Below are 24,575 nucleotides of genomic sequence, written 5' to 3'. Positions count from 1 at the left end.
TAGTACCTTGGTGAGAGTCAGCACAAGACAAAGAAAATAGCTCTTTGGCAATCCATTCATTGTGACTGGAGGTGGCAGTGGAATGCTACTGAAGGCCATTCATTTGAGAGACCTTTGGAAATATAAGACTTTTGCCCTTGGTAGCTTTTCTTTCCGTTTGTTTGACACAACCTTCTTGCTTGCATGAAATGTGAAATTTGGCCTCCCCTGCGGTAGTGTCATATAAAAACTATCATGTGTGGTTAATTGCCTTATGTGCACATACTAGAGAAAGAGAAAATACATACAATTGTTATCAAGAAAAGAGGTCACACGTTTGTCTATAAGTGGAAAACTCTCCATATGTTACGCTATTGAAGAGTATTAGTAACAGTTTTGATCTTTCCCTCTGTGAACATAAAGACTTCTTTAGGCAAGGTTGTTATATTTCTTTAAGATTTTTGAGGAACTAAATTAATGGAGCCGTGTGAGGGCAATTCTGTATACTTGTGAGAAAACTCTAAGAAAACGGGACAAGAATCTTATGACCTCAGGTTTTTCAAACACAGGATTGTTCTTGGGTCATTCCCGGGTGCAGCACATAGGAGCTTGATTTAAATTACTCATTAAGACTTGCTGTTGTTATTTGTTTATGTGTCTCTATGGGAATACATGCTTTGGCATGTGTGGCCTGCCATGTGCATGATTGTACACTTATTTGATACTTCCTAATGCTCAGAGTGTAAATTGTCTGATTCTCTGAATAAAGTTGACTATTGCATGAGACTTTAGTTTGTCTCATTTTCAGGCTCCATTTTCCCAGTTCACAACACAAGCTAGAGCAGTAAACACACTTCCAGTATTCTGTTCTCTCTTGTATTCATTCCCAGTGATCCTCTTCCTCGCTCCAAACCAGACCCCATTTCTTAAAAGTTCTTGACAGTTGGGCTTGGAAAACATTGCAGAGGAATGCAATGGGAAGTCAGAAGACTAGCTAGGAGGTGTTGCTGATGTCATTATCTTATCTACACCAGCAGAATGCTTAGAATTGAACTTGGTAGAACGATGAAGATTGAGATGGAAATGGATGGATACTAGGGAACACTTGAAAGTGAATGAATAGGGTTTAGTGAAGGATCGAGTTTCAATTGAGGGAGAAAAAAGGTGTCTCACATCCCAACAACCATCTTAGCCACTGGCACGGTGTGTTAGCCAAGCCTCACTTGCTATATGTGAGACTGAAAACAGCAAGACACCTCATTCCTGAATGCTGCTAGGCTTATGTTAATTAGTCAGTCACCTTGTGGACTGTTGGCTTTGCCTGAAGTGGCAGCGTGAGGCTTTGTTTTCTTTCTTCCTTCTTTAGATAAACCCTAATCATTTTTATGAGATCAGAAAATCAACTTCCCCCACACCACTGAACTGAGGACTAAAACTGTCATTGGCAGCGTGGAGTTGGGAGATAAAGTCAACTGCTCATTGCTTCTGACTAAACGGGTAACTGCAATACTAGCAACACATTGGTAATACTTATTTTTAGGAATTAAGAAAATAATTTTATGAAGCCACAAACTCATATCACAAGGAAGTCTTGTAGAGACTTGTGACATAATTTAGGCAAAAACCAAACCAAACCAAGCAATCAAAAATATCCAACTGTAGAGGCTTGAGCGGTGTTGTCTGCCAAAGCGTTACACAGTAAGTGGAAGCTAGTAATAACATATAACGACTCTAAATTGTTCTACATTGGTGCCAACGCTCTGACATAAAATGCTTATTCTTACAAATAGTCTGAAATAAAATATGATATGATTTCCACTCTTGGTGAACATGCCTTCTAAGTTCTTTTAAATGATTTATGAACATTTAACTAAAGCATAATTATCTTGATGAATATTGTGAAATATGGTATTTATAATCCTAGTGTTTAACAAAGTACTTCATGATTAGCCCTTTGCAAATACTTAGCCTTCTTGTTTATATTTTACAATATTATTTCATACTATGAAGAATCAACTAATAGTTTCAATTCATATTGAATTGAATCTATTCATAAATTTAATCATTCATAAATAACATTCAGCAGAAATGAGCATTGTAGCTTGTTCTTTGTCAGTAAGAAATTAAAACATTTTGTATAATTTCTAGCAATTAAACATTTTTTGCAGAAAATATTTAGATAAATTATTAAAACCAGAAAACCTAAATATGCTGTTCTAAAGATTTTTATAGGTTTGATTCTGTTATCATCTATCCTGTTTAGGGTTAGTCAGTCAATTTAGGAGTTACTTTTCTACTCACTATCATGGGAAACATACAGTAACTTTTAACTTGTTTATATATTTAAAAAATGTTTTACACATTTTGCATGCATATATCTGTGTACTTCATAGTACCTTAGCAGCCGAAAGATGGCTCTCGATCCTGTGGAGATGGAGTTCTACATGGCTGTGAGTCATGATGTGGGTGATGGGCATTGACCCTAGGTCCTCTGAAGAGCAGCAAGTGCTCTTAACTGGTGAGCCCTCTCCAGCCCCAGTTTGCTTATACCTTTATGGCTGCCAGTGAGTTGGGAACCAAGTGTTTTTCCTGGTGGAGCAATGACTAGATCTGTTCTTCTTCTGAATTCCATGAACCATCTTAAATGGTCTAAGCAGTTATTGCTAACCATCTGTCATGCTACTATTGAGCACATTCAATGTTTATTACTCAAATGGCAAAAAATGTTAGCCTCATATAACGTGGATACTGAAACAGTCACTGGAATGAGCACTCAAGGACAAGCTTGAAACAATGAAAAAAGAGAAACACTTAGCAGTGGAATGGAAGATATAAATAAAAAGCAAATGATAAATTTGGAGCAGAAAAAATACAATTGTAGGATTAGTGACTCTGAGACTAGATCACGAGAAATTACACAATCTGAATAACAGGGAAGAAAAGCTAATTAATTAAGCTAATTAAGTTGTTAGTTCTACAACAAACCATCTACCACTGGGTCACTGTAGTTATAAAATGAAGAGAAATGGTCGGGCTGAGGAAGCATTTGAAGAAATAATGGACGAAATTTTCCTAAATTTGTGTGTGGGGTGGGGGACAGGGGACTAAAACTCTCAAATTTAAGAATTCAGAAAGCTCCATCTAGAATAAACTGAGGATCCCCAGGCCAAGATACGTTATAACCCACCCTCTAAAAACAAACAAAACAAAAACCCCCACAAAACATAAATAAAAATAAAAATATTTTGAAAGCAGTGAGACAGAAATAAAAATTATTGGCAAGGACCTTAAATTTTTTATTTATTGTTTCTACTTTTTAACTGAACTCAGGCCATCTAAGTAGCAGACCATTTATTAGACAGAAAACATTGTGTCAGGCATCTGAGGGCTACCTGTCAATCTGCTCCTTTGACTGCAGCATAACAGGTATCCTCTCTCCAAGCAATGGGATGACTTGTACAACTGGAACAAATCAGAACTTGAGAACAAATGAACAAACCAACCAGAAAATTGTAATTGTTGACTCCTAGGTGGGCTTTAGCTCTGCAAATTTTGTGAAACTAATCTGGAAATGTTAGCGTGTATAGATATCTCTTAGGACAAAAATCAAAAGCATGTATCGGATTCTCTAAGGCACCAATGATTACGGTCTATCAGAAGGCTTCCTGTGTCATTTTGCGTGGTTGTTTATGTGTGCACACAGGGAGGGCAGAGCACTGGCTTTTCTTCAGTTGCTCTCATTTTTGGATCCTGGGACTCTCACTGAACTTAGAACTCAATGAATTAGCTAAAGCGCCTACCCAGCAGGTCCCAGGGCTCCGCCTGTCTCTGTAGCTCCAGGGTAAGGATTTCTGCATGTGCTGCAGCACCAGGTTTTTATGTGGGTATTTGTTCTTCATGCTTGGACGGCAATCAGTATTATCAATGACGCCATCTCCCCAGTCTGGGTTTCTGTTTTTAGTCAATGTGTTTAGTCTTCTTTTATTGACTAATAAAATACAATAATTATTTAGTAGTATGTCAGAGGTTGGGAATGTGCCCATGTATCACGGAATATGTATGGAGACAATGTTGTCACTGTGGGAGTCGGTTCTCTCCTACTACGTGGATACTGAGGATCAAGCTCAGGTCATTAGTAAATGCAAGCAACTTTAGTCACTGAATATCTCCTTGGCCCAGTGATGCTATTTTTAGAAAGCACCCCCTCACCCTCAACAAACACACACACACACACACACACACACACACACACACACACCCCTCTGCTTTTAGGGATAAAATAGGAAATGGCAGGTTTTTAAAACATTCTTTGGAGTACTTTTGGAAACACACTGTCAGTAAAGACTGTTTTCGTGTAGTCTTATTTTAAATATGCTAAAAATAATACCTGGAGGTAACTAGATGAGTTAAAATACGCTTCCCATTAGCTTTTCCCATCCTGGGGAAGAGCTACGACATGCCAGGGCGAGAGAGCTGCCTCGAAAGGCGCTCCAGTGAGCCAGGGCAGAGAGACGACAACTGTCCTGTCACTGCGGTCACTCCTTCCTCCTGAGCATGCTCCAACAAGCTTTATTAACTGCCGGTGTACCCAAATAAAGACTGCCGGCGTCTTCTCTGGTGAAAAATAAAATACCCTCAAAACCAGTAAACCTATCTGGTTTCCACGTCTCTGTAGCATAAGTACTTCTCACAACCTTTTATTGTTATCCATAACTCTCAGGCAAGCCACATCCATTCAACTGGAGAAAGGCTTTATATTCTGGGTTTTATTTGCCACAAACTGTTTCCTGACAGAATTTGTCAAGGCTCTTAAGGTTATCAGGAGAGCTAGAGATTGGTCAATGTACTTTTGGGAATAAATTGATTATCTACTTTCATTTAAACACAGATTGGTTTGATTTACTGAGACTATTTCATTCCAGCCAAATCTTCTCAATCAAATAAAGGCCTGAAGACTCTTGCCAAGCAGGGAACTTAAGGCCCCATTCTCCCTACTGCTATGCCATACGAACAGACATAGGAATTGAAATTTTGTTAGAATAGAAAGACCTGACGTGATTCCTGAGTTCTAACAGGCTTGAATAGTTTTTTCTCTTCAACCTATAATAACATGCAAAATAAAGATTTTAACCCCAATATTTGTTCAGGGTTCAACAATGTTAATTTAAAACCTTGGTAATTTGTTGGCTATGGGACTTTTTAAATTACTATGGCAAAGAAGACGTTTCCATTTTATTTAGCTGGTATACAAACCAATACAGGCCAATATACTTCCTTTTGTATATGTAGATTTTTCTAGCAGAGGCCTCTCCTACCTCAAGGATGCTCATTTCTCACCCACTGTGATCTATGTATCTTATACATAACTCATCCAAACACAGATACAAGGACATCGAAATAGACAGATTAACTTATGGCACGATGAATATGTATTCAATACAGTTCTTCTCACAAAGAAGATGCCACTCAATGTAAAGTTATTTTTTAAACAAATCTTTTCTCCATTTTAGTATTAGATATCTTGCGTACATTTTAGTTAATTTTTTTTCAGACATAAAAGTTTCAATTTCTGGCTATTTAATATCTAAGTTGAATATCAAATAGAAAGATAAGACAGAACAACAACAAAAATATGGAGAAAAAGTTTCCCGCAGAATTCAAGAGGCAGTGATTAATACAGCAACAATGTTGATTTACTAGATTCTGAGCAAATACTTCCTTCTTCCAATTTCATGTGCTTTAACAATTTAGAAAGTATGAAATAATACTTCTGCAAATTGAAGCCCTCTTTGGCCGCCTTCCTAAGCAGCAAATACAAAGTATAGGCCATGTTATTAGCGCCCGCACTCTTCATTGTAAAAGCCCCCACTCCCACCCCACCCCATCTCCTCCCATCTTATGAGAAGCAAGACTGTGAAACCATCCTCTTAACTGCAGCCTCTTGCTGGGAACAGGAGAGATCAAACCACAGGTTTGGCCTCCATAGCACAATGGTTTGCAGTGTGGTCAGGGTGAAGTCTAATTCAGAAGAGTCCTTCAAAGTCACATCTGTCCGTTTCGCTTTCTTGCGTATATCCCCAAGCAAGCACAGATGCCTGTAACGCTGAGAACCACGCCTAATAAGAGTGCAATTGCATCCCCAGCTTCTACTGCCTCAACAACAGGCAGAAGCAAGAGCAGTGAAGTAAACACTAAGATCAATTGTGTTGAAACTGAATTCATGATGTGGGGCTCTTGAGGGCTGAACTTTCCTAGAAATCAAACATGGAAACAAAAGAAGTGTTAAAAAGCCACAATGTTTGGAATGACGCTATACACAGCGATTTTTTTTAAACTGGAGTTTGCGAATCATTTCCGAGTTTGTCATTTTACATATGACAACGCTAAAGAAGTGTCCTTAAAGACAGTCATTTTAGATCAATCTCAGGACAACCCCCTGGCTCTGGCAATTCCAACAGGAAATGCATCAACCAAAGTGAAACTGGATGGCTGCCCATTATTAGGAAAAGAGAAAGAAAGACACGTGACACTTGTAAATGGAAAATACCCTAACAAATAAAAATCACTTTTTAGCATGTCTCCTATGTAGAAAATTTAGACAAATCTGATAAAAGTCAAACAGCACAAAACATAAGTCTGTGAATTAATAAAACTTACCCAAACAAGGGTGTATATAAAATTCTATCAGAAGTGAAACAGTCCCTCCTTGGAGCTCCGGCTGCCGAGGCTAAGAGGTTACCAGTGACACTCCTATTAGAGCGGGGGACAGAATTTAAACATTATTTTAGAGAGGAAGCCACAGTCAGTGAGGAACGGGTGCAAGGGCAGAAACGGGTAATGAGAACAGAAAACACTCCAAACAGTTCGTTCGAAAAGAGACTACTAAATTTAAAGTTAGTTCCCCACACAGAGGACTCTACACGAAACCGAGCCGAGAAGCAAATTCTCCCCATAGTTCATATGAAGATCTGGAAAGGAATTGTTCGTTTGCCCTGGGAGGGCTCAAATCTGCAGCGTTTTACAACTACACTCAGGTAATAAAACAGGGAATCCCCGCCAGCGGAGTTTGTACCCTACCTGACCGGAAAGCAGCCATTACAGGAATGGCGGGCAAGGCAGCGTCGCCAGACTACATTTCCCACAATCCCCGCTGCCTACTCCCGTCATGCAAGGCTCTGATCGCTGGCTGGGGAACAAGACACCCCGGAGGAAAAGCCGCGAGCTGTGTGGCTTAACCCACAGCGTCCTTCTATTTTACTGTTAGTGAGAGGTTGAGTGCTTGTCCAAGAAAAGGTTTAGTGAGTTCTTTGTAAGACTCATGAAACAACAGCATGCGTTTTCTGCCCTTTACAGGATTCCTAGAAGCGTAAATATGTCTTTTTGGTACTGTGAAAGGAGGAGGTAACTGGGAGAGGTAGCTGGGTAGAGCCATCTGTTTGGGATGCTTTCAAATCAGGGCCCTTCCAGCATATCTGCAGCAGACAAATCCCTATCCTCAATGGCATTTGCTAATAAGAGGAGGGGAGGAGAGGGGGAGGGAGGGAGGAAGGGAGGGAGAGGGAGAGAGACCGAGAGACCCCAAAGGGGAATATGCTTAATCAGAAACTTTGGAAAATATTGAATCATTTTTGGTCTGAAACAAGTTTAGTAAATATGATTTCAGCCCTAAACCAGATCTTTTCTGAAGTCGAGTTCATGTCTCTCAGAATAGTCACTCTCAAATGCCCCCCCCCCGCCAATATTTTAAGATGTCAAATTCGTACTTTAAACATTACTAATTTGCACCTGCAAGCATTAGCTTTGGAAGATTCTTGAAGTCTGTTATCTGTGATGTCCTTATAAATGTTTCTAGTCTTCTGGCCCGAACACTTTCATACTTAGTGACAAACTGTCGCCTTCCGATTGTTAATTAACGATGCCGAGTTAGAGGTGACTGAGCTCCCATGGTAAAAACCATGCAGATAGAGCGGATACATTCAGGTCAATGTTCTAACCAAGCATGTATTCTTGCATTGTGGGACCCTCTTTCGAACTCAGTTGTATCTTCCTTTAGGCAGCAAAGATTTATACTTCTGGTTCCCGTTACACACCTGGCAGGTGCTTTAGGAACATTAATTAATAAGAATCATTTGATTAAATAAATATGCCAAGTTTTTGCAGGAGACCCAGAGGTGGCAAACACACTTAAAGCAAGGTGTCTGACAGGCTGATAGTGCTGTTTCCCTGACGCTAATTAACAAATTCTTTCTAATTGCATTTGTCTTATGCTGCATTTGGCTGTGTACACCTTTATTATCTTTTAGTTTTGGGATAGAACTCTTTTTTTTTTTTTTGCTTCCATATATGTTCTCCTATATTCCATTGTGCTCATTTAGGAGATTTTATTTTTCCTTACATATTTCTTTCAACTAATGGAAGTCTGCAGACGAAAGTTAGAGCTGTACGCACATTGTTTCTGAGTTTGCTAATGTTTCTTGACTAAGTTTTAAATTTGATGAGTTTGTGAATTAAGTTATTATAGTCAAAAAGTAACTAATGACTTGGCCTGTCTGTGAAAGAGTGGTGCAAATTTGGGTAGGGATGTATTTAGGTGCAACTACAGTTTTAAAGGGAAGTGGCTTAAAATTTTCTAATTAGTTTCCACTTTAGCAGGGAACTTGAGGCAAATTTTTGGTACACCACTTTCAGATTAGATGCCCTTCTAGTTCTCCTTGCCTTTTTCCACTCTAACTGGTCTGTTTTCTTTTCATGGTAATTTGCCCTTTTACTTATAAACTCCAGTTGCTTCCTCTTAGACAAAGGCCCGAGTTACTTGTCAAGACACAAAGAACCCTCTACTTGTCTCTGGTGCTGTGCCACCATGCCTGTCCTCTTTCCATGCTGCTCACGTGTAATGTTTGGCTGGTTTGGACAGAAGCTAAATTGTTTCCCCCAGTTGACATTTTGCCCTTTCTGTTTTGTCTGCCGGTGATACTTTCCGACAGATTTGTCATAGTTGTCTTTACATCATTCAGGGCACAGAGCTTTGTTCAAGCTCCACTTCCATCTCCAATTATCTCACTGAAAACAAAACACAAAACTAAACAGAACCTCCCAATCTATTATGCAGGTATACAAATGCACTCAAGTAAAAATTCCATGAAAGGTAGAAGCATTTTCATAATGCTCATGACTAAGTTTTCAGCAATTTACCCTCTGTGGTATTTTGGTAACAAATAAATAAGGATATTACAATACCAGAATACTATTACTATCTAATCACCTTTTTTGGTTATTGTAGATAGTATCTTACAAGTAAGAACTTTGTTTTTGTACTAATCCATGTAGGTGCTTACTCTGCTATAATTTGGAATTTTCATTCAAAGTTGATTATCCTATATCTTTTCTATATAACCTTATTAATAATAACACTTCTGTATGGGTATGAGATGCAATAGAATCTAAAACAGGATCCTAAATGTAATGTTCTATACTTACTTTCTCTGCCCAGATTCTTAAAATATATTCATTGAGGTCTCCTAGATCACTCCATTAAACATTTAGAGTGACAGAATCCAGAATTTAGTATTTCAGCTCAAGAAATCTAAGCTAATACTGTTCCCACTAAATAGAGAACACTGGTAGCCAGTGATAGGGACAAAGAATTCTGCATAAGCCACTTAGCTGTGGAAAGCAAATTTCCCAATCAGCTGTTACTAAGAAACAGTATTAAAGAAGAAAGGAGAAGTGGTTTCTGCTTATTTTATAACCATTAGAAATGAGTCACTGATAGACCCTGAAGGGAAGGAGCCTCTGGGATCCATCAGAGGCGGCAGAATGTGCCTACGTGAGGATTTTGCAGTGAATCGTGGGTGTCAGGGAATTCATAAAACCAGACTTCCTTATTAGCAGTTGAGCCAAACCAAGTGAGTAGAAACATGTCGGTGAAATTTCATAATTAAAAAAAAAAAAACTAACCTAGAGTTAGTCAGTATTTTCATTAATAATGGATATTTGTCACTGAGACCATTGTGTGAGGATAATTAATCATTAGAGTAAACAGAGAGGATTAAGTCACATTTTTAAAAGCTATACAGTTGGTCAAAAGAATACAAAATGCAATGAACCAACGGCAGGACTTGCTGAGTCTCAGTTTCTCTTGTAGTAGTAGTTTGTAGAGTCATATGTAAGCTAAATAGTCATTCAGTACGTAGATTCAGGTATCATCTAGCGCCATCGAGGGTGTGGTCCTGTCTTATCAATGAAATATGGTGATATGTGAATCAAGTTGTCAACATGATGCAATCAACATTCACCTGGGAATTGTACAGAGTAGGTTGACTGTGGGCATGCCTCATCCTAACGGGATAAGAGATGAGAATATTCATCTTATTAATGATGAGGTTATAACTAATCTTCATGGGAACAGCAATGCAGATTTAAGGAAGTGGAATATGAAATGCTTTTATATAGTCACTGCCTATGTATTATTCTTAACAACAGAACAGAACTATTAGAGGTTTGTTTGATATAATGGTTTTGTACTATTTGGAATATGTCAGTCAGCTTTTAGTTGCTATAATGAAGTACTTAGAGCAGCTAACTTTATAAAGAGAACATATCCAATTGTATCACAGATTTGTAGGTTTAAGAACGTAGAACTGGAATCTCAGTTCTGATGAGGACCCTCCCTCTTGACTGTATCATATGAAAGCAGAGGGGGAAAAACTGTGGATGAGCTTGTGCTCCTAAATGGGAAGGCAGAGAAAGAGACTGGAGTCCCACATTCCCTTCATTTGCTGGATGGTTTTATATCAGCATGGCACACAGTCAAGTGAACAGGGAGGAGATAGCCTCAATAGAAAGAAATGCCTCCATGAGACCTGACTGTAGGCAAGCCGAGAGGACATTTTATTAATTAGTAACTGATGGTGGAGCCCATCGTGGGTGGTACCATCCTTGGGCTGATGGTCCTAGGTTTTATGAGAAAGCAGACTGAGCAAACTATGGAGAGGAAGCCAGTAAGCAGCTCTCCTATGGCCTCTTTATCAGTTCCTGCTTCCAGGTTCCTGCCCTGTGTGAGTTTCTGTCCTCACTGCTTTTGATGATGAACTGTTATATAGAACTGTTAGTGAAATAAACCCTTTCTTCCCCACATTTCATGGCTATGATATTTCACCACAGCAATAATAACCCTTACTAAGACTTTTTTTTTCCCCCGAGGAGATAGCCCCGCTGCCCCCGCAAAAGGCCCAAATGTTCCAGCATCCTCCAAACTCTTTGTTTACAATGGTTCCTCCACAGGCATAAGCTATATTTAAAATGCAGCATGCGGGAAGATTGACATTTCTCCTTAACAAGTTCTTTTATATATTTTTTTTAAATTTTCATTCTACATTCTAACCACAATTCTCCCTCCCACCACTCTTCCCGCCCTGTGTCCGTATCCCCCCCTGNCGCTCAAGGCCAGCCTGGTCTACAAGAGCTAAGAGCTAGTTCTGGGACAGACAGGCACCAAAGATACAGAGAAACCTTGTCTCAAAAAAATTGGAAATAGGTATTTTTATCGGGGTTTTAGCTAATCCTAGAACTCATTTTGTAGACCAAGCTGGCCTCAAGACTCATAGAGATTCACCTTCTTCTGCCTCCTGTGTGCTGGGATTAAAGGCATGCACCACTACTGCCCAAAAAGGAAATGGGTTTTATTTTTTCATATAACATACCATGATCATGATTTCCCCTCTCCAATTCTCCCTACATCCTGTCTACCCCCCTAGTTACACAAGTCCACATAGCTTCTCTCTCTCTCATTAAAAAACAATCAGGAACAAACAACAAAAATGCAAAATAGAAGAGAAAGAAACAAACCAGAATAGGACAAAATAAACAAAAACTTATCAGAAAAGAAAGAACCAAAGAAAACGCTCTAAAAACCAGACAGATTCAGAGACACATTCACACATACAGATATCCCATGCAAAACAAAATTCACCACCATAATATATAAGCAAAAGACCCATAAGGTAGAAAAATGCCTAGCTAAAGCATCATGAGCCCAAAAAGCCCTCTAAAAATACTATTGAGTTCATTTTGTGTTGGCCATATACTGCTAGGCATGGGGCCTGTCCTTAAGAGTGTTTTCTATATCCAGTGAGAACTAATTTCTCCTTGGTGAGCAGTTGTCAATTGGAGATAGCTTTTGGGTTAAGGATAAGGACATGTCTCCACTTATCCCCTAAGCGATGGGACCTCATCTGACTTAGTCTTTTGTAGGCCTTGTGCATGCTGCCTCAGTCTCTGTGAGTTCACTTGTGCCAGCCCTGTGTTCAGAAATTCTTATATCCTTTGTGTCCTCCGTTCCCACTGGGTTTACAATATTTCCACCTCTTCCTTTGCAATGCTTCCTGTGCTCTGAGGAGAGTGATTTTATGGAAACATAACATTTAGGATTGAGTGTCCAAGGTTTGTTGCTCTTTGCACCTTGTTCAGTTATGGGTCTCTTTGTTTCATCTACTCCAGGAAGAAACTTCTGTGAAGATAACTGAGCCAGACGCTGATCTATGAGTATCCTAGCAGAATGTCAGTAGGATCATTTCAGTGCTCTCCTCCCTTAGAATGGCAGTAGTGTTTGGTTTTCTACTAGGTTGCTGCCCGATGTATTCTCATGTTCTTGGTCACCCAAGCAGTGGCAGGAATGGGTTCCATCTCATGAACTGGGCTATAAATCCGGTATCAGAGAGTAACTGTTTACTTTTACAATGTGCCACTATTATACCAGTTTGTTATACAAGCAGTCATCATTGTAGACTGAAGAGTTTGTAGCTGGGATGGTGTGTACTTTTCTCCTGTAGTAATATGCTGATCACCACCCAGTACCGTGAACACTAGTCAGTAGTGGGGAAGTCTCTAGGTAGATAACAGTTCAACTTCCCTGTTTCCAATGAGTTACGTAGATTTTCTTCAGCAACAGAATTTAACCATCAGTTTGTAGAAAAGCACCACTAACCTTAGCAATCGCCTGTATTGTTTAGGGGTTACTGAGGGGCCTCTTTGGCCAAGAACTCAATCAGATGTCACCCATCGTAGCACTGGAGGTTTCAATTGGTGGCAAGAAAATCTAGCTGAGGCTTTGTCTCCCCTGTTATTTGATGACAAATTTAGATTTCTTTTACATATCTATATCTATCTATATACCTATGTCTATCTATCTATAAGTATATAGATAGATATAGATATGTGTGTATAGATAGATATAGATATGTGTGTGATTCAATGTTAGCATTCACCTAATTTATTTTGAATAGAATTTAATAAACACATATAAATTGTTTTAAAAATTAAGTATGTTTAATTTTGACATAAATAAATACAATAAAACATGGATTGTGATGTTTTGACATAAATAAATACAATAAAACATGGATTGTGATGTGTTTCCAACTCCTAACTATTATAAAAATTGCCATGTTTCTGTAGTATACAGAATTCATAAAGATGTAAAAACACTTTGGAAGCCTTTGCTGGAGCACTGAATCTATGGCTAGTACCTGCAAGAATAGGAGGCTGTGAACAATTTAATGTGTGCAGCTCATAAAGAAATATTAATTCCTCAGTATAGACCAGGTGCTCATTATGATTAAGAGCTGGTAACTATGGCGACAGACAGCATGAAGTTTATAAAATTAAAAACAAAAAAAAAGAGAAAATGCAAATAGTATAGGAGAGTGAATCGTGACCAAATGAGCTGAGGTCATATTATGTTAATTTAAGATGTTTTGGAGTCGTATCAGTTATGCTAAAAGGCTTGCTTCCTTGAAAAACAGTTTTACTCAAGGAAGTTGTCGTATTTTCTGTTAGTAAATTTCTGTGTTTCAGAGGTAGAACAGTGCTTCATGGGACTTCCTTTATCTTTACTGTTCAGTTTCATTCGTACTCATTTTAAAGCATTTTAAACTCTCACTTCTCAGGAGAGTCAAAATGAGTAGCTGCCTTCCATTTGACAGTCTGCATAAGGCTGTGCCTTTGAGATCCTACCTGTGAACTCTAGGGAGTGTAAAGAGAAGGTGGTGTACACGGTAAGAATAGGGATGAGATTCTTTCATCTGCTCGCTAAGACCCTTGGTAGGATAGTCTGTCTGCCTTTATTCATCAGGCAGTAACTAAATTTATAGCCAACAGCATAGGCCACAGGGAAGAATGAACGAGTCTATTCAAGGTATCCACAATCAGTGTATTCCGAGATCATTTGCATCATAGTTATAAGGGAAGCTCATTTATAACAAATTCTCCAAGGGGTTTTTACATCCATGTGGTATTTGAAATTTTGTCATTGAGGAAAACCAGTTTACCCAGGGAGATTAGGGAGTAGATATCTAGAAACAACTGAATAATGCTGATTAGCTTAACTACAATTTTTTTTTTTTATAAGGCCCTAGTAGTTGTTAAGCATCTTACTCTGAGCACCACGTTTTTAGTTGAGGAAGTAGCAAACACAAGTGCTTCATTCTGATTTGTACAGGTATCAAATGGCATTTTCCTGTTTTCATTCTTACACTTTTCTCTATAATGATTGAGTTTTATAAGTCTGAAGCCAGCCTGATGCTTTCCATCATTAGAGCCAATTCTTCAGGAAAACCTTCAAGAGTTTAGCACTGAAATGGGCTCCAAACAAATGGGCAACATCTACATCCATTAGAAATAACAGTGATTGCCTGGGTGTGGCAGTTCATGCCTATAACACTAGCTCTTAGGAGACTGAGATCAATTTGGGTAACATACTTGCCTCACAGAAACAAAAGATAAAAACAAAGTAGCAATACTGCTTAATATTTTGCATGGTTATTTATTATGATAATCTCTTTTCAGACATACATAGGGGTTGCTAACTGCAATTCAGTAGAGGTGATGGAGAGGTGTCATGCAGAGTCCAAATAGACACCTTTCTTGTGAGAGTGCTAAGCACACACTGAATTTAGAAGGCCCTGAGCCTAGTTTCAGTAAACATTTCCCTCTCAGCAGGATTTTGGAAGGAGCTGGATAACCTGGAGTGCTGGCATTCTAAACTACTGGCTGAGGGCCCATCCATATGCTTTGAAACTGAGATCAGCAAGTAGCAAGATAGTTATCCTATTATGAAAATCAAGGAGCTCTAACAAGTGTTCTTGTCACACAGCTAGTGGCAGATAGTGTAGTTCTTGGGCCCATAAATGTTTACTAAATTGCTATTGAATATCTTTAACTTCTAAGATGTTAAAGTTGTAGTCACTATAAAGCTCGATTTGAATTAACTGGGTGACATAGCCTTAAAAGCAGTTAGTGTAATTCCTGGCTTTAGTAATAAGATCTGTAATACTAGAACAGGGAAATAATGTTTGGGCTGTTCTTCCTAGACCATACTATGCCCAACAGTATGGTGCCTTTGTGGGTTCTCCATGTTAATACCAACATTAAAAAACTAGATATTAACTGGGAATGTGATGCAACTCAAGGTCTTAATACAGACATATTAGGAAAATGACCAGAAAGAAATAAGAAGACTCAGTGAGATCATCTGTGTCATAGGAATTGTGGTCCCAAAGGAGAAAATTGGATTTGTTATAGATATCTTTTATTCATTGCTAAAAACAATATGTGTGTTTTAATTCAACGAAAATATAAATAATTCTGAGTCTAACATAGAATTGGTTGTCATGGTGAGTCACAGTGAATTGATCAGTCAGAAGGTTTGATTGATGAACATGTGACTAAGATGTAAAACGATTCAGACCTTAACAAGGTTTTTGAAATAGATGTTCTAGTTGATTCCTCTGGACCAGATTTCCCTGATTGTCTTACCAGTTTCTCTCTCCCATTTTCAAGTCCTGAGCCTGTTTTTTCATTACAAAGAATTATTTCTGTTGATATGGTGATTGATGCATGTTTATAATTCCGGAACTGAGGAAACTAAAGTGGGAAGATTTTTTTTATTATTTATTTATTTATTAAAGATTTCTGTCTCCTCCCTGCCACCGCCTCCCATTCCCCCCCCATCAAGTCCCCCTCCCCCAATCAACTCCCCCTCTCTCATCAGCCCAAAGAGCAGTCAGGGTTCCCTGCCCTGTTGGGAGTCCAAGGACCACCCACCTCCTTCCAGGTCTAGTAAGGTGAACATCCAAACAGCCTAGGCTCTCACAAAGCCAGTACGTGCAGTAGGATCAAAAACCCATTGCCATTGTTCTTGAGTTCTTAGTAGTCCTCATTGTCCGCTATGTTCAGCAAGTCCGGTTTTATCCCATGCTTTTTTATACCCAGGCCAGCTGGCCTTGGTGAGCTCCCAATAGATCAGCTCCACCGTCTCAGTGTGTGGGTGCACCCCTCGCGGTCCTGAGTTCCTTGCTCGTGCTCTCTCTCCTTCTGCTCCTGATTTGGACCTTGGGGTTTCAGTCCGGTGCTCCAATGTGAGACTCTGTCTCTGTCTCCTTTCATTGCCTGATGAAGGAGGTGTGGGAAGATTTTTTTCTTCAGTGTTGAGGATGGAATCTAATCTCTTGAACATGCTAAGTTTTACCCTCACTACACCCTTTAGCTATACCACTGAACTACTTTCAGCCCAATTTTTATTTCAAATTATGAAAATGACTTTTTCTCTATCTTTGAAGAGAAATTTTTGTTAATACTTTTACATATACTAATAGGATTCATATATTATACATAGTGTATATGATTGTTTCTTTTATAAACTAGAATGGAGACTTAGGTGAATAGATGAATATCCTGTGTTTTGTTTAGACTCCTGAACACCCTATAATCGGAGGAACCAAACATAAGCTTGATTATGCTTTAGAATATAGAAAGTCCTAAAAATTGATTTTAGAAAATATTTATTCATTTTATGTGTATATTTGTGTATGTCCGGGTGTGTATATGTGCCCCACTTTCTAGTAAGCACCCTCAGAAGTCAGAAGAGGGCTTCTTATCTCCTGGAACTGGAGTTAGAGATGGTTGCGAGCTGTCATGTGGGTGCAGAGAATCTTTCCCAAGTTTTCAACAAGTGCGGCAAGTTCTCCTAAGTGTTGAGCTGCATCCCCAGGCCCCAGGAATTCTTATGGACTCTCACAAAACTTTGTGTGCAGCTAATAAAAAAGTGATTTAAACAACCTTGTGACTAGCAAGATAATAAAATTTCTAGATAGTAAGATCTTAGACCACTGTAGATTTTTTTTTTATTCTGTTTTCTAAATTTCAGATTGTGCTTCTCTAGGAAGTGGGGTGCTTTGATTTTTAATCATTCTGAATAATTAAATTCCTTGTTCCCCAAAATATGTTTGATTTCTGAACATATGAGTATCAAAACGTATCTAGTGCTTTTCATGCAAGCCAGCTTGCTTGGCTACTAAAGGAATCAAAATCTGAAGGAGCAAAAACCCGAAGACACAACCCAGATCCAGCTAGAGGTCAAGTTCTTTGGTAAATTCTGACTCCGCTCTAGAGCCTGAAAACAAACAGAAGAGTCTGTTTTACATTTGTGTCTTTCTGTTTTCTCTGAAGGGTAGAGTCCTGCCATTTAGTTTTGGGAAATGACTGTCAACTTAGTGATTTATCTGTAGGTGAGAAATATTTTGCTTAAAGGAAACAAGACTCATTTTTGTTGATAAACCTCCCTTCCCCCTCTATTTCTAAAAATATGTAAAAATTATATTTTCTTATCACATTTTCCTGTTTTGTCTTGATTTATCTGGTAATTTTATTTGTGTTTTCTTTATCTAGTCTCAAAACAAGGCAAGGCCTCAGTCAGGTGAGTAAAGCTACTCAAAATGTTATTACCAAAACAGTATGCAAAGCAAACACATGACCGCAAAAAGACAAAAAAAAAAATACCCAAAGCTACGATCATTTTACACTCCATGGACTGAGAAGTACATGGGATAAATGACTGATTCCATGGCAACCTTTCATCAACTTTCAGAGGAGCCTTTATGAGATTAGAACATGAAGCACAGTTACTGTTGTATTCATTCTTTGTCTTTTGATCAGAAAAAGCCATACTAGATCTTTACAAGTCGAGCAAAATACATTTCCCATATCTCTGAGTCATGGTGATCTATTGCAGACAAATTGCTTTTATTATCCTTTTATGCTCTTTCAAATAGAATTTCATCTAGAAATTTTAATTACCACTTTTATAATTGGTGATTAAAATCATCTTTTTTTGTTAAGCACTCAAAGTTGATCAGGATAAATTATATGAATTAAATAAAACTTAATCCTGATGCATTAGTTCCTAACATATTTTTTTTACAGTTACATAGAATTGCAGTCAGTTAGAGGTGGGTTATGCTATATCATCTTCATTAAATAGTTTCATGTCTTTAATGGAAGGCTCAAAGTGTTACCTGGATTGGCACAGGGAAAGTCAGCAAAGCTACCATGATAATTCCCACATTTATTGAGTTGGGCTTTAGATTAGAAATAAAGCTAACTCTGAGATGAAGAGTTTTGTAAGAAGGTTTTATTTTTTCTTTACTTTTTCTTTTTCTTTTTTTTTTTTTTTGAGAAGAGCTCTCTATAATTTACACTTAATAAAATGAGGAAATGTAGTTTGATTCGAAGAAAAAGATGATTAACAATACAGCTCTGGTGATTTGATTAAGAATGGTACCCATACTCTTACATATTTGAATGCTTAGTCATCAGAGAGTAACACTATTGAAGAATGTTTAGAAGGATTAGGAGGTGTTGTTTTGTTGGAGGAAGTGTGTTACCAGAGGGTAACAGAGTGGGATGAGGGGATCTCTGTGACCATAAGAGCCAGCAAAGTAATGATTCATGAAAGGCAGGAAGACAGTGCTATTCATCATGACTAAGTTGACTAAGTAGGTGGTATTAGTTTATACTTCAGGAATTTGACCTCAAATAGTTTATTTTAGGCATATACATGCCCATGACAGTTTAATGAAAACTTTTCTGGTGATAATTTACTCAGTCTTGTGTGTACAATAAAGCACAAAGTAAGCTAAGTAAAGGGGACTATTTTAAAATTCTGTGAAGTCCATGTGACACCTACCGTAAAGATTGGTTCTGTAGATGACTACGTGTGATACCTTCAATAAAGTTAGGTTTTATAGATTAAGAGAAACAAGCTCATGATCAGGATCCGTAGGAGAATCTTGTATGTTCTTTGCTACACAAATAGCATTCAGGTCACATCTGCTCCCAAACTTCTGGGTGAATAACAGGTTATGCCTCCCTTCTTTGAAAAAGCACCTCAACATGTTTAACATTCCTGGTTCCCCTAGTGCTTCTGTAAACATGAAAAACTCTATGCCCCATACATAGATGGGCTTAGAGCTTTCAAAAGCTCACACCAGGCTTAGTGTTTCTCTCTGCCTGATGTCTGTAGATCAAGATTTAGCTCTCAGCTACTTCGCCAGCACTAAGCCATCCTGCCTGTTGCCACACTTCTCACCATGATGAAAATGGACTCACCTCTGAAACTGTAAACAAGCCCTCAATTACGTGCTTTCTTTTTATAAAAATGGTTTTGGCCATGGTGTCTCTTCAGATCAATAAAGCAGTGACTAAGACAGAAGCTGGTGCCAGGAGTGGGGTATTGCTCTAGCAGGACTCACCATTCTGCTTTTTGGTGGAAAGTAGACCTGTGGTCTAGAAAAACAGATGAATGTTTTTACTGGAGTTTAATGGTCCATCCTAGTAGGAACGAGAACAATGGTATGGAAGGTAATGTGTACAAGGGGGAAACCATCATAAACTTCAGGGGTAAGAATAATAGCAAGCAGCCTAGAAACCATTCTTGAGATATTATGGCAAAGAATATGGCTGCTTTTTGCACTTGTCCTGAATATCTGCCCGAGGATAAATTAAAGAGGTTTTGTTTAACGACATAGACAAGGATTTCAAGACAGCCTAATACTGACTGTGTCACGTGGTTATTAGTAATCACTGCTATATAGATCTGTAATGGAAAGGAATAAGCTGGACAAGAGAAGTACAAAATGTACAGTTTGAGAAGGAAAGGAGAATAAGGAAAAGTAACACCAGAAATTGTAATGGTGCTAAGTCCAGTGTTCAAGGAGATAAAAGTTTAAAGAAAATCTTGATGTTAAGTGGAATAAAGGGTGTGGAGACCTTAGGATAAGATCCCATCCAGTTAAGATTCCAATTTACAGAAGTAGATTAAAGGAAAACTTAAGTAGTGAAGGAAACCATCATCAATAGAACTGGTGCAAACTCGACTGAAGGAGGAAATCAAGCTCTAGGCCCAACATGTAGCAGAACTGGGCAGTTTCCATCAAGTGATTCTGGTTTTAGATACCAAGGATACAAGGAAGGTGTTGTGGATTTTCCATTCTTGGCTAAGAATAGCTGCTGAGGCCAGGCCTGTGTCAGAGGTGTTAGGGGAACTGCAGGTATCCATGCAGGAAGTGACTGTCAGGAGATGACTAATAAAAACTTGGTTCAGTTCTATTTCATCAACTTGGATCAGACACCAGGGAGTCTCTTGCCAGAAAGTTAATTGTCAGCAAATTTAAAGCAGTACAGTTTAGGAAGAAGTCTCCAGGCAATGCTCATTCCAATTTCAGGTATGCAATAAAGCTTAAGGTATGCACCTATGACTTCAAGCTCTACTATAGAGCTATAGTAATAAAAACAGGTCGGACTGGCATAAAAAAAAAGACACATGGACCAATGGAATTGAATGGAAGACTCTGACATTAATCCACACACCTGTGAATATGTGATTTTTGACAAAGAAGCCAAAATAGTACAATGGAAAAAGAAAAGCATCATTAGCAAGTGATTCTGTTATAACTGTTATATGTCAACATGTAGAAGATTGCAAATAGACCCATATCTATCCCCAAGCAAAAAACTCAAGTCCAAATGGATCAAATACCTCAACATAAATCCAGGTACATTGAACATGGTAGAAGAGAAAGTGGGAGGTAGCCTTGGATGCATTGGCACAGGAGACCGCTTTCTAAATATGGCACTAGTAGCATGGACACTGAGCTCGACAATAAATGGGACCTACTGAAATCAAGAAGCTTTTGTTAGGTAAAGGACACAGTCAATAAGACAAAACAACAGCCTACAGTAACTGCAGAGGTCAGGGAACCCACATAAGAGGGGTGAAGGAGCTCTAGAATGGGAATAGTTGGACACAGGCACTATGAAGAGGGGCATGGGAAAAATGGCTAAGACTTCATTAGGGAAAGGGTAAGGGAGGTAAATAGACGGAGAAGAGACAGGTAACACTAAGAACTTTTGTAAATATAGGGTAACATTTTATAAACCTACTTAATAAAGTCTCTACTATCTTGACTGCCTAAACATGAGCTGGACAAAGATGACATGAATATATGCACCCAAGTGGATATGGAAGAGCCCACAAGGTTTCAGCTCTACACAAAAAACTCCAGGCAACTGTGAGCTGGAGAAAGAGTAGTGAACTTGAGAGGGAATGAGCAGGACCTGGGAAGAGTTGGAGTAAAAAGTGCAAACATGAAAATTATGCAAATATTGTACTTATACATGAAATTCTCAAAAATTAAAAAGGTGGATAAACAAAGGGCTTATTTATTTATTAAGAATAAGGCTTCATACTCAAACAATATTGTCCTTTTTTGTTGATCTTGCATTTGGTAAGATATCTGCATAAACATTGATCAGAAAGGGCACTTTTACTCAAAAATATCAATATTTGTGACTGATGCAGGGAGGCCTCCTCTAAGCATAACTTATTGTAAGGTAGTTTAAAATCCCTTAGCAAGGCAGTAGAAACTGCAGAATACACAGACACTTAACTGTGAGTCTTAAGGTGACAACCTACAATTTTAACAAATACTCTGTTGCTTAGGATAGAGCCAATAGTCTCATAGACTTCCCCAAGCATTCTGAACACCAATGCTGTCCTGAATTGGGGTAGACAGCATTCAATGGCCTGGCCACAAAGCATTGTAAGCCACCACTTGACTGGTAGTTTTATTGCAGTTTGCTACCATGACTCCCGTTTTCGTACTTCTGTGACCTAAATTTTCCTAATTTACTAGGAACTTTAATAGGGGAAGTAACATCTAAAAAATTTCCTATATACTTTTTGATACTCTTCCTCTGTATAACACATCAAAGCTATTTGTTCTTCTCTATCCTGCCACTCTGCACAGGAGAAACACTCAGACCAAGCAATATTAGATCCACTGGAAATGGCCTGCTTACTTCTCATTTTATATTAGAAGGTCTCCTCTATAGACTCTTTTCTGTTCTCCTAACTTAGGGAAAACTATCCTTGCCTTGGGTTCCTGGTGATTGGGCCTCACATCTTTGATAATCATAAAATCTCTTGTTATACTTGCACAGGTCACTCCAGACAGAAGGATCTTCTCTAATAGAAACTGGGTTTTATTTATACTTTATTTTTTTCTGAAAGGTGGTTGTGAGGCACACCATTAAAACCAGTAGTAGGGAGGCAGAGGGAAGTGGATACCTGGAAGTTTAAAGCCAGCCAGCCAAGACTATAAAACTAGTTCCAGGACAGTCAAGGCTACACAGAGAAACACTGCCTCAAAAAAAAAAAAGTTTTATTTGAGACAGTCAGTTTTACTGTCACTCTCTGATGCTGTGACAAATACCCTGACTAAAAACAGCTTAGAGGAAGAAATGGCTTATTTCGTTTTACCAGTTGCAGCCCATCCTCAAGGGATGTCAGGACAAGAACTCAAGCAGAAACAAACTACAGAGGAATGCTGTTTGTGGACCCTAGCTTCTTCATTGGCTGATGCTTAGCTAGCTTGCTTATTGTAGCCCATCTTTCCCTTCGTAGGAGTTGATGCCACCCGAAGTGGATTAGACCCTTCCATCTCAATTACGGATGACGAAATCCTTTATATACACACTCACTAAATCATTTTAGCCTGTGTAGTTTAACTGAGATTTACCATTCAGATAACTAGGCTGTGCTATGTTTGCAGGATAAACTAACTAGGACAGGGTCTCATGTATTTCAGACTGGACTTGGACTTCTGTTCCTGCTGCCCTCATCTTCTTAGTGCTGGAGATTACAGGTAGGTGTTTCCATGCCTCATCATGTGGTCCTGGGTAATGATCTCAGGATGCTATGCACGCTAGGCATGTCCTCTAATAACCTAGCCACACCCAATGCCCCCATTTTATTTTTTTCTTTTAAAACGTTTTAACTTCATCATTTATATATGAGTGTGTGTATATATGGAAGTGCACATGTTGGTTATTGAGAACAGAAGAGGGCATCAGGTGTCTTGAAGATGGAGTAACTGGTGTTTGTGAGACACTCGATATGGGTACTTGGAAAGGAACTCCAGTTCTCTGAAGAAGCAATAAGTGATTTTTACTGATGAACCACCTTTCCAGGCCTGATTTATTTATCCTTAATGCTGCTCTGCCTAGCACCATGCCTCGGCACTTCCAAACTGACAAGTTCATGTATCTGTCATATTTATGCTTTTTCTTTTCCTGAACAAGTTATTGAAACAGGAAATCTTGATGGGCAGAGGTAGTCAGATTCAATTTATCACCAAATTCTACCTACTTTTTCACCTATAAGTGTTATTTCCAATCTTTCTATAGCTTTCTCTGAAGTTTATCACAGCTCTTTCTGAAGTCCCGTCCCCTTCAGATAGCTAGCATGATTATCTGCTAGTGTGCAAGTAAAACAAATCTCTTCCCTAGTGTATAAAGGATAAATTCCAAGGTCTTTAGCATGACATGAAATAATATGGTTTCCTATTGTCCAGTTTTATTATCTATTATATACTGCTCCAGAAATGCTTGTATTGCACAATCTCATATGGTGTTATTTCTAATTTTGTGCCTTGTTCTGAAATTTCCAATGGCAAAGTGTCTCTTTTCAGCCTATTTTTTTATGATGAACTTCTACATATATTCAACGTATCACTGAGGTAAGACTTTCTCACAGTGATGTTTTTTCTCTTGAAAACTGTTGGTTTGGCCTCAATGTTCTCGTCTGTAAAGCAAGACTATGAGCAGCTAATCTCCCAAGTAAATAAGCACATGAAACTGCTGTTGATTAATTTATTCTTTAAGACTTTCTATATTTTTCTCCACTCCAATAGCTCAATAGAAACATTTTAGACACTTTATAAAGACACTTTTCAGAATTTTTCATGTAAATCAAGTTTCCTTAATTCATGCCCTACCATTTCTTCTGCACACGTGATTCTTAGATTCTCTGCATTTTGTAAAATTCATTTTTGTGCAGAACTTCATCCTCATGGGAATAAGAACCCTATGAAGAAAAAAATGACATTTTATTTAGCTTTATATCTTCTTTACACACTTGCTCATAGTAAACAGTCAATAAATGTCTGCTGAATCAGTGACTTGAGTAGTGGGAATTATCTATGCTTTGTGACCAGATGGGTATGCTCAGATTGAAGGTTTGCTAATTTTGTATTCACAGGTAAGTAATTTCTCTGAGTCTGTTTATGTACCAATGAATAGAGGTAATTCCATTTTCACATAAATTCTAGCATTGATTTCAGTGCCTCAAATTTAGTTATCTTGAAAACTATATAATAACATTATATTAAAGTTAAGCATTAATAAACAGGTGCAGTTTTCCT

General features: G+C 38.4%; 1 protein-coding gene across 1 annotated transcript; it reads right to left on the bottom strand.

Annotated features, from left to right (window-relative positions):
• Nucleotides 1-5,390: 5,390 nt before the first annotated feature.
• Smim30 (small integral membrane protein 30) lies at nt 5,391-7,121 on the bottom strand. The gene is made up of 3 exons (XM_050145876.1): nt 7,057-7,121; nt 6,637-6,729; nt 5,391-6,230 (listed from the first exon to the last, which is right to left on the bottom strand). The coding sequence occupies exon 3, from the start codon at nt 6,199-6,201 to the stop codon at nt 6,022-6,024; it is 180 nt and encodes a 59-aa protein (XP_050001833.1). The 5' UTR covers nt 6,202-6,230; nt 6,637-6,729; nt 7,057-7,121; the 3' UTR covers nt 5,391-6,021.
• Between the last annotated feature and the right edge of the window lie 17,454 nt (nt 7,122-24,575).

The sequence above is a fragment of the Alexandromys fortis genome, unplaced genomic scaffold (assembly GCF_014885135.2).
Source record: "Alexandromys fortis isolate MF-2015 unplaced genomic scaffold, M_Fortis_MF-2015_v1.1 scaffold_34, whole genome shotgun sequence".
NCBI lineage: Eukaryota > Metazoa > Chordata > Mammalia > Rodentia > Cricetidae > Alexandromys > Alexandromys fortis.
The sequence above is the reverse complement of the archived record's forward strand: the minus strand, read 5'-3'. Positions and strand labels throughout refer to the sequence as shown.

Excerpts from the sequence above, each read along its gene's own strand:
- Smim30 (XM_050145876.1), bottom strand. The coding sequence starts at position 6,201 with ATGAATTCAGTTTCAACACAATTGATCTTAGTGTTTACTTCACTGCTC.